General features: G+C 60.8%; 1 protein-coding gene across 5 annotated transcripts in view; it reads right to left on the bottom strand.

Moving 5' to 3' along the window:
- ZBTB16 (zinc finger and BTB domain containing 16) overlaps positions 1-9,559 on the bottom strand; it is a 182,695-nt gene extending 173,136 nt beyond the window's left edge. Inside the window, exons 1-3 of one of the 5 annotated variants that reach the window (XM_072822069.1) lie at positions 8,154-8,429; positions 6,084-6,150; positions 3,828-5,188 (exon numbers count right to left, since the gene is read on the bottom strand). In XM_072822069.1, coding sequence (XP_072678170.1) covers positions 3,828-5,095 — 1,268 coding nt within the window. In that variant the 5' untranslated portion in view covers positions 5,096-5,188; positions 6,084-6,150; positions 8,154-8,429. Of the gene's footprint in view, positions 1-3,827; positions 5,189-6,083; positions 6,151-8,153; positions 8,445-8,806; positions 8,889-9,242; positions 9,300-9,399 lie in introns of those variants that run through there. The other 4 variants (XM_072822070.1, XM_072822072.1, XM_072822071.1 and 1 more) reach the window with 4 other exon arrangements.

Below are 9,559 nucleotides of genomic sequence, written 5' to 3'. Positions count from 1 at the left end.
AAAAAGAAGATTCAGAGTCCCCGGGAAACCAGACCCAGCTCTGTTTCTGCAGCACTCAATTCAGAAACACATTCAGACCAGGCTGTGTGAGCCTGGGGAGACTGGAGGCTCAGAATGAGGACCATGTTCACACCTAAGTCAACCATACCGACAGCCGTAATCTTATCAAGCCATGTATATACCTTTGAGAAGGAGAAGGTAGGTACACCTGGCTCAGGTGAGCTGGTCCCTAGCTCATCCCTAGCTTCTCAGACCCAGATAAGCCGACATGCAGAACAGCTCCAGCCTTGCAGACGCAGAGAGAGAGAAAAAAAGAAAGATGAAGCTAAAGAAGCAGAGTCCAATCTTCCAGAAGCCTGCGGGGGCCCTCCCTCCCTCAGATCCTGTCCTCTGTGATGGGAGCACACCGCAGAAGGTTGTGGTGTCCAGAACCCGGATCTGGGTTCTGCACCGGCCTGCAGAATGCCACTGGTCTTTGGGGTCTGTGAACTTTCTGGATCCTTCAGGTAAGTAAGTCCCATTTAATTTACCCAAGGAGCCTCTGTCCTGTCTTCCCATCAGTCCACGACTACAGGTGATGCTGCTATGCTGTTCCTGCCGAGCACCAAGCTCTGCAGAGACCACATCTTTGCGAGTGTCTCCTGTCTGCAGCTCTCCCTCACCAGCCTGGGACTCAAGCAGCCTCATGACCCGATTCAGACCCAACTCTCCCACCTGTGTACCTTTCCTGCCCTCTCCCCCTTCCCCTCCTCCCCTCCATGCCCTTCTGCTCCCTGAGGATCCAGCACCAAGAATTGCCAGGTACCTTAACCTCTAACAACACTTTAGTCTATGGCTTAAAAGTAAAATAAAATAAAACTTCTGCAGCCTGTTGTTTTGTCATGTTCATCGCTGCTGTTTACAGCCAATCCCACAGCATCCTGATGTCAAAGTCTCCCCTTCAGACTATTTTGTCTCACCCTTTTGTTTGTACTAGAGGTTGTGATGTATGGGGACGTACAGAGAACAGAAATTAGGGAAGTGGCACCATAATCCAGGAGTTCTGAGGGAGAGAGGAAAAAACCTCCCACCGAGTGTACCTAACTAGAAGCCAGGGGGCGGCCACAGGAACCTTTTTCTGCCTCCTTGATTTCTTCAATCCCATGGCTTTCCACCCAAGGCTCTGCCCAGGCTATAGTTTCTTGGGCTGCAGCAGCTTACTTTGTGCCCTAGTCAAAAGCACATTTGCCGTGTCAGCAGCCCGCAGCTGAGGATCCCTGGACCAGTGTCCTCCCCTTCCTAAGCTCACAGGGATGGGGACATTTTCCACACTGCCTCCTGGCCAGCAGAGCCCCGAGGGAAGGCAGCGCTGTGGATACTACTCTCTAGACTTCAGAGTCAAGGGAGGCAATCCAGCGACCTGAACAAAACGGGGGACCGATAGATCAGTGCATCACCTGCACACTTACCGTGTGCCACTAGCTCACCACTCTAGGGATTTCTGGAGGTTACTTCATCAATTCGGCACCATGCTCCACTGACCCTCTCCATTTTAATTTTTTTAAGTGGGCTCCATACCCAGCACAGAGCCCCCAACATGGGCTAGAACTCGTGACCCTGAGATCAAGACCTGAGCTGCGATCAAGCATCAGGATACTTGACCGAATGAATCACCTAGACGCCGCATCTCTGTTTGAAAAAGTAAAACAAAGCTCAGGAAGGTTACATAACTATCCCAAGTTCTCACGGAGAGATGAAGCTAGTTCCATGGCCCATCCTCCACGCAGTGTAATACAGCCAGGCCTCCACCTCTCCCCAGAGGACAGAGGGTCCCACAGAATGGGTGCCTGGACTTCCTGGGGGCAGGTATCTTCTGTAGCCCACCCAGGTATAGAAACAACCAGGACCAGAAGAGAGCCAGAAATATAATTACTTTCTACCGTACTCCACTTCTCATAGCACCTATCTGAAATAATTCACATCTAGAAAAGAAGATAAATCTATCCAGTCAAGTTTGGGGAGGGGGGCTTCCTCTTTAGGAAAGCTTGAACAAAAAACAAACACATCCTTGGTCTATTTCCGAGTGGTACAAACATCAAGAAGACACACCTTGCTGGTGGTTATTTTTTGTGCCCGCCGGAAAAATCCGGCTACATTTAGCTCAGCAGCAATTTCCACGAAGTCAGTCTCAGAGCCACGGATCAGTCAGTGTCGGAGCAGGTTCCGGCTGGGCTTGGGGTAGTCAGCCAACCTCCAGAGGCCTCCCCGGCCCTCACACCCTCTCACATCCCCTTCTCCTGTACCTGACCCAGCAACAGAGGAACAGGTGGAGGAAGAGGGTTGCTAAAGTACAGAATCCCCCCAAGATCAATAAAACAGCAGGCGAGAGGGTGTACAGGAAATGTTATTGTGGATGGCAACCAAAGGGGACTCCCTGACACCATTCACCTGACCCTGGGACCAGATGGCAAAATGACGGGCACATGGTCACAAGAGATCCAAGTAAAAGCCAAACCCACTACTGAGTCCGTCCATATTTACTCCACTTATGATGAGCAATTCTCAAAACCCTCTGTTCTGTAGACATGATCCTTTTCAGTGCCAAGTGACTGCAAGAGGCGGCAAAGTACAAGGCGACTAAGATCTCAATGTGAATCCAACCCTGTCTCTTATGGTCTATAGGTGACCCCAGGAAAAGGTCTGAGCATCTTCCTACCTGGAAGGAAAACATCACCCAGCTCAGAGGACTGTTGTCACAAAAACGTGACTCCATCTAAAGCAGTCAGTCTTGGGATCCCTGGGTGGCGCAGCGGTTTAGCGCCTGCCTTTGGCCCAGGGCGCGATCCTGGAGACCCAGGATCGAATCCCACGTCGGGCTCCCGGTGCATGGAGCCTGCTTCTCCCTCTGCCTATGTCTCTGCCTCTCTCTCTGTGTGTGTGACTATCATAAATAAATTTAAAAAAAAATTTTTTTTTAAATAAATAAATAAAATAAAGCAGTCAGTCTTGCACCAGGCACGTATATCCTAAGAGCTCAACAAATGGTCATTTCACAGAGGAAAAAAAAAAAAAACAGAAGCCAGAGGAAAGCCAATGCTAGCCCAAAGTTGCATTTAATTCAACCTTGAGATATGATAAGAATAAGACTGCAGGGCTACAACATTGAAACTCTCGTGCCCATCCTTCCCCCTTGAATTTAAATCAACTCCCTCTGAATGTGTTTGCAGGGGCAGAGAATGAGGAAGGAGAGGAAGCAACATTCCTGGTGATAAATGGTCACCAGGAATGACGTGCAGAACCTGCAGCTGCTCACACGGCCTAAGCAGTGTCCAGCCCCTCCCATGCTCCAGAGCTACACATTGCCAGCCTCGGCAGGGAGCACTGCCCGGGGACCTGGGGACCTGAAACCAGGCAACACAGCCAGATCCAGACCATGGAAGACCCTCTACCCCAATCCCACTTGCCCTTCTCCCTCCCTCTGGTTTATTAGTCACTCCAGGTAAAGGCAACCAGATCCAACGACAGAAGGACCAGACGGGTGCTCAAACGCAACGAGAAAGAGAAGAGAGCCTGGTAAGAGGCTGGGCCCCTGAGTTCCCCAATGCTCAGGAAAGACCCAAGGCCCTCTTGCCACATTTGAAGATTATGTACCCCACCCCACCCCGCCCTGTCATCAGGACTTAGAAAAATCATTTTGTTTTGTTTTGTTTTGTTTTGTTTTTAACAAAGAACAGGAAGGACAGGGGAGCCAGGCCCCAGGGCTTGGGAGAAGCTGGGCATGAAGGCAGGGTGTCAGAGCTGGAAGTCTGGGGCTAGGGTGTGGGGTGCGGGGCTGGAGAGGACCCTACCTGTGCTGCTCCACAGCCTCGTTATCAGGAAGCTCCACCCCACACACGCTGCACTGCTCCCCGATGGTCCGGCTCTCCGACTTCATGCCCACAGCCAGCTCACCCAGTTTGTTGAACAGCTCCCTCTGGATGAAGCCCTGGGGCAGCAGCCCCCCGTAGGTGCTGAAGTCCATGGACACAGCCAGGGCAGGCTGCACGTGGAGGCCAGGAGTCATTGAGGAGGGCATGCTCAACACGGCGTCGGCCTTGTGGTTGGGCAATACGGAGTAGATGCCCAGATGTTTCTCAGCGGGGGGCGCAGGGTGCTCCGGTCGGCCGGGGGGCCCCTGGCCAGCCTCGGTTGGAGGCGGCAGCTGCTCAGCGCTCTCCTCACGCCCGTAATGCAGCTCCCGAGCACTGGTGATGACGCTGCTCCGAGTTGGGGTCCCGGGCCCCTCTTTGCCTCTCTCTTCCACTTTGTCCCCCACGGCACCCACCACACCGGACTCGGTGGCCCCAGGGCTGTCCTGTCCAGGCGCCTCATCCACCTGCATCATCTCGGTCTTCACCTCAGCCACCGCAGCGTGCCGCCCACCCCCAGTCATTGCTGGCTCCTCGGGCCCTGCGGGAGGCTGAAGAGCTCCCTGGAGGAGAGACTGTCCTATGGTCATCAAACTGTCCACCGCGGCCTTGGTGGGACTCATGGCTGAAGGACCGAATGAAGTGGAGACTGAGGGGCTCTGGTCCACCAGGGGTCCGGGGAGGCTCTGTGCAGCCACACTGGCATACCCACTCTCCTCGCTGGAATGCTTCGAGATGAAGATGTTCTTGAGGTACCGGGCTCTGCGGTCCTCTTCCTCCTCGGCCCCACCATCAGCCATGGTGGCCTCCGTGTCATTGTCATCTGAGGCCTGGATGGTCTCCAGGATCTTCAGGCACTGTTCCTCCAGGTACTCGATCTCTAAGATCTCGGCTGCGTACAGCAGGTCATCCAGGTCCTCCGCCTTGGCCTGCAGCGTGGCCGTGTACGCGTACTCCAGAATCTGCTGGAAGGTCTTCGGCGACAGGAAGTCCAGAGTATAGTGCTGGCTGTTGCGGTGGAAGAGGATCTCAAACATCTTGCTGGTACAGGCCAGCACAGTCCGGTGGGCGTGGAACTCCTGGCTGTCCACCATGATGACCACATCGCACAGCGTCCCGGCCAGCCGCATCTGGTTGGCCTTACACAGGAGGCCTGTGGGGTGGCTGGGGTTCTGCAGCTGGATCATGCCCATCTTCGTCAGATCCATGGCGCTCCCCTCGGCTTAGGCATGAGGCTCTCTTTCCTTTCTGGCTCTGCGTGCGTGGCGGGGCTGGGTGGGTGTCCGGGCCAAGCAAGAGGGCTGGAGGGGATAAGGGAGAGGCAGGGGGAAAAAAAATGAGAGAATAAAAGATAGGTTAGTGTCCCAAAATGCAAGGAGTCAAACCACACAGCACCCCCATAACCCCCTAGTAATAAGACAGCCTGGGCGATTTTCACCGGGGCGGGAGGCGGGAGGGGAGGAAGCTTCCTATGACCTAGCACATCTGCCTTTACAAGCCCAGGTACGAAGAGAGTCAAGAAGAGGTCCTGCCACAGCATAAGCTTCGTTCACTGCTCTGTGATGTCCGTCAGATGAAGCGAAATGGGAATTACAGTGAAGTCTTGGGAATCCTGGGCTTTCTTGAAGTCTGAGGGTAGGTTCCCATACAGGGCCAAGATGCATGATGAGAAAGTGCCGGCACACACTCTAAGTAAGAATTTGACCCCTTCCTCTAGTCCACTGAAGCCCTGGATTTCCCGTTCAACCCCTGTGCAGTAAACCTCAGCTTCTCAACAAAGTCTCTCTACGTTGTGCCTCACCGTGGCAGCCGGAGGAGCACAGGCAAGCCTACCTGGGGCTAGCAGCCGACAGTCCTGGCCCACGGAAACCTCTGAGCAAGGGCGCTCCTCTCTGGCCCATCCCACCCCCAGCCAGTGCCTCCTAGGCCTCTGCCCCTCCACTCTTCTCAGGGCTGCAAGAGACCGACCCACTCATGCCCTGACCACTGCCCCCCTCCCTGCCCAGGCAACAACGGGAACACACACCTGTAACCCTCACACTAGTTTGGCTTGCTTCCACCCATAGGTGCCTCAGAGCTACTGCACGGGTAATCCAAAATCTGGCCTGCGTGTGCACATGGGCATGCATGTGCACGCAGCAGCCAGAGGGGGAGAGTCAACACGTGTGCACACACTTATAGGAGATGTCAACCTACCTCCTGCCCACGAGTGCCCAGCAGACAAGAGGATCTCTAAGATGTAGGGGAACAGGCTATGAAAGATCTAGAGAGAAAGATCATAGAAAACATGTACCCCGACAGCCCGGTGCGCACATGCCGAGTTCATGAACCCCAAGCATGTCCCACAGGCTCCCAAGTCCTGTGCCCAGGAGCCACAGCTGGCGCTGGACATGGCTTGGAGGCACCAGAAGTGATAGTGGTGCAGCATCTACTGTGTGTGTTAGAAACAGGAGGAAGAGAGCACAGGCTGGGAAACAAAGGCCTCTCCCAAAGCGCTGTTTGGGATCAGTAGCAGGGCTCTGGGAGTCCCTAGCCGGTGCAAAGTGTTAGAAAGACATCACCCAGACCGAGGTGCCCCCCAGCCTCTGCCTCGCCGCGGCCAACGCTGCAGCGAAACCAACGGGGAGCCCAGCAGAGCACAGGCTCTCCCTGGCTCTTGAAACACAGCCTGCCTCCGCCCCCAAAAGGAGCCCTATTGGCTCCAGAGCCACAGATCTCACGCGGAAAGGGTTAACAGGGCTGCACGGTCGGGGCACTTCTGCTGCCCACCCTGGGGTGGGGGCTGAGGCCACCCAGGGTGAAGCTGCCGCTGGTCCGCGCCGTCCGCCGCGCGTGCGCTTGCCGTCAGCCCGAGGGGCTGCGGGGAACGAGGAGGGGCCACCGAAGGAATGGAAGCCGGGCCCCCCGAAGTCCCTCCGCGGTGCGGGCGCCCTGGGTCCCGCGGGACACCCTCGGCTCACCCAGACACCCCCCTCGGCTGCAGCGCCCGGCCCCGCGGGCGGGGGGTCGCCGGCGCCGACCCGCTCCGGCTCTGGGGATCGACCTCGCGCGCGCGCGCCCCAGTCCCAGCCGCCCCCACGGAGACTTGGAAGCGACTTCGGCAAACTTGGGGAAGCAACTTTTCCCGGGGAGCCAGACCGCAGGAAGAAAAGGAAGAAAAGGAGCCGCGTTGGGCGAGAGGAGAAGCGAAGGGAGCCGGGCGCGAGGCAGAGTCCGGGCGGGCTGGACGCTGGGCGCGAGCGGGCGCGAGGAGGCGGACCCGCCCCGCGCCGGGGGAAGCACAAAAGCCCGACAGCGACTCGGGGAAGGAAAGGCGAGCAGGGAGCCGCCGGCCCTCCCTCGCCGGCCCAGGGCCGTGACCCCCGGCGGCCGCGGGCAGGCTGCCCGGCGCGGCACTGGGCGAGCGCCCCGGGGAGCGCGAGGGCACCGCTGCGGGCGCGTCCGTGCGCGCCAGGGGTCCGGGGGCGCCGCCGAGCGCACCTCGAGCGCGTGCGGGAGCCTTCGGGGGGCCGCGCGGGGAGCTGCGGGCGCCCGGCCTGGGGGACGCGTCCCGACGCATCAGGTGCAGAGCCCGGGCACCCCCGAGCGCCGCCCGGAGCGCACCGCCAGCGCCCGCGCCACGGCCGGCCCCGCCGAGAGCCCCGAAGACCCTCCGGAGCCCCGCCACGGCCGCCCCTCCCCCGCCCCGGAGACGGGTGGGGGTCAAGCCCCGTCCGGAGGAAAACAGACCCCACCACGTTTTTCAAAGAGAAAGCAAGCCCAAGTGGACCGGAGCCCCGCTCCCCTCCGCCCCCAGGTCCGCTCCTCGGAGCCCCGGATTCTAGCCTCGCCGCCGGCCGGCAAATAAACACAAACAGACCACAACCCTGCGCGCCCGCGCACGGGCCGCGCACCGGGGAGCGCCCGCCGGCTCCGGCTCCGGCTCGGGCTCGGGCTCCGGCTCCGGCTCCGGCTCCCGCCGCCCCGCCGCCCCGCGGGTACAAAGCCTCCGGCTCTCCGACCCTCCGCCCGCGCCCTCCGCGCCCGCGGGCCGCTCGGCCCCCACCTCCCGCCCTGGGGAGGCAGCTGCGCCCAAGCTGACAGCCGGGGCCCCCCCGCAGCCGACCCCCAGCCCGCGGCGGCCGCAGCAGGAAGGGAACGAGCCGAGCGAGGCGCACAGCCCGCGGCCGAGCGGCCGGAGGGAGCGCGCCCCCCGACCTCGCCGGCCCCGGGGCGCCCCGGCGCGCGCCCCCGGCGAGCGGTGCGCCCCCGCCGGCCCTCACTCACCGCCGCCGAGCCGGGCGCCGCGGGTGGGTGTGCGCGCTCGGGGGCGTGTGCCGCGTCGGGGACGGCTGTTGCTGGGAACTGTTGCTCTCGTCTCACGGCGGCAGCGGCGGCAGCGCCCGGCAGTTCGCAGTACCCGCTCTCATCGCCCTCAACTCCTCTCTGCTGCGAGGTTAGCAAATCACCACCGGCTGCGGCGCCTCCGCCGCGTCCCACGTCAACGCCGAGCCCCCTCCCCTGCGAGGCCCCGGCGCCTCTCCATCTTTAGTGCTGGCGGCCGAGCCCGGCGCGCTGCCCACAGCGGCCCCCCTTCCCTCCCCCCTCCCGCGCCGTCCCCGGCCTCAGCCCGCCCACCCCACCCCACCCCACCCCACCCCCCCGGACTGGCCGAGCCCGCGCGCGCTCCCCGCCCCACCCGCCCCTCCCCTCCCCTCCCCTCCCCTCCCCTCCCCTCCCCTCCCCTCCCCTCCCCGCGCGCCGCGCTCCGGGCTTCGCCTGACATCTAGCTGCTGCTGGGGCGCCGGCGGCCGCGCTCACCGCTCACCGCTCACCGCTCACCGCTCACCGCTCACCGCCCGGGCGGAGAGGGAGGAGGGAGCTCGCGGAGAGCAGTGCCCGGGACTCGGGACCCTTGGGGGGGGGGGGGCAGCTCCCACCTTCCACCCCAGGCTTTTTTCTTTCCTCCGGGCGCGGAGTTTCGTCCCCGGCTCCAGTGTTTGCCCCAATCCCGTGTGTGTCATCTCGCCTTTCACTTTGCTCCGGGCTCGGGGCCGCCTCCCCGGGACCGCGACATCGGTGGCCGGAGGTCCCTTCCGCGGCCCGAGCCCAGGCCTTCTGTGCCTCCAGGCGCCGGGCATCCGGATCGCGAGACGCCTCCGGGCGCGGTTCCCAGGCCCTGGGGAGCTGGTGCCGGAGGGCCACGGGGATCAGCCGCCCAAGGGAGACCCCTCCCCCGTGCTAGCTGCCGGGATCCCGGGAGGCCGAGAGCAACTTTTCTCTCCCCGGAGTCTTGAGCATCCCCTGGGCTCTGCTCCCTTCCTTGCCCTCCCACCCCTAACCCCACCCCACCCCACCCCACCCCACCCCGGGAACCTGGTTGGAGACGGATCCCGAGAACCGCGTCCTGCTCAGCGCAAAGCCTTCAGGGGGCGAGTGAAAGCTGGAAAAAGCTCCAGAGCCCCCAAAAGAGCCTCTTCCTCTCGGCGGGCCTCTCCACCCCAAGGGGAGGGGGGGAGTTGAGATCACTAACCTCAGGGTAGAGAAGCCAGAGGAAACTACCCTTCCTCGGGCGGTGGGCAGCGGAGAGACCCCTTCTAACCCCCTTTCCCTGGAGCTTAGCGGAGGTAGGGCGCAGGCAGGAGGTGGAAGCTCTCTCTTGAACATCAGCCTTGGTGGCTGGCTAACGTCTG

This window comes from Canis lupus, chromosome 3 (assembly GCF_048164855.1).
Source record: "Canis lupus baileyi chromosome 3, mCanLup2.hap1, whole genome shotgun sequence".
NCBI classification, from domain to species: domain Eukaryota; kingdom Metazoa; phylum Chordata; class Mammalia; order Carnivora; family Canidae; genus Canis; species Canis lupus.
The sequence above is the reverse complement of the archived record's forward strand: the minus strand, read 5'-3'. Positions and strand labels throughout refer to the sequence as shown.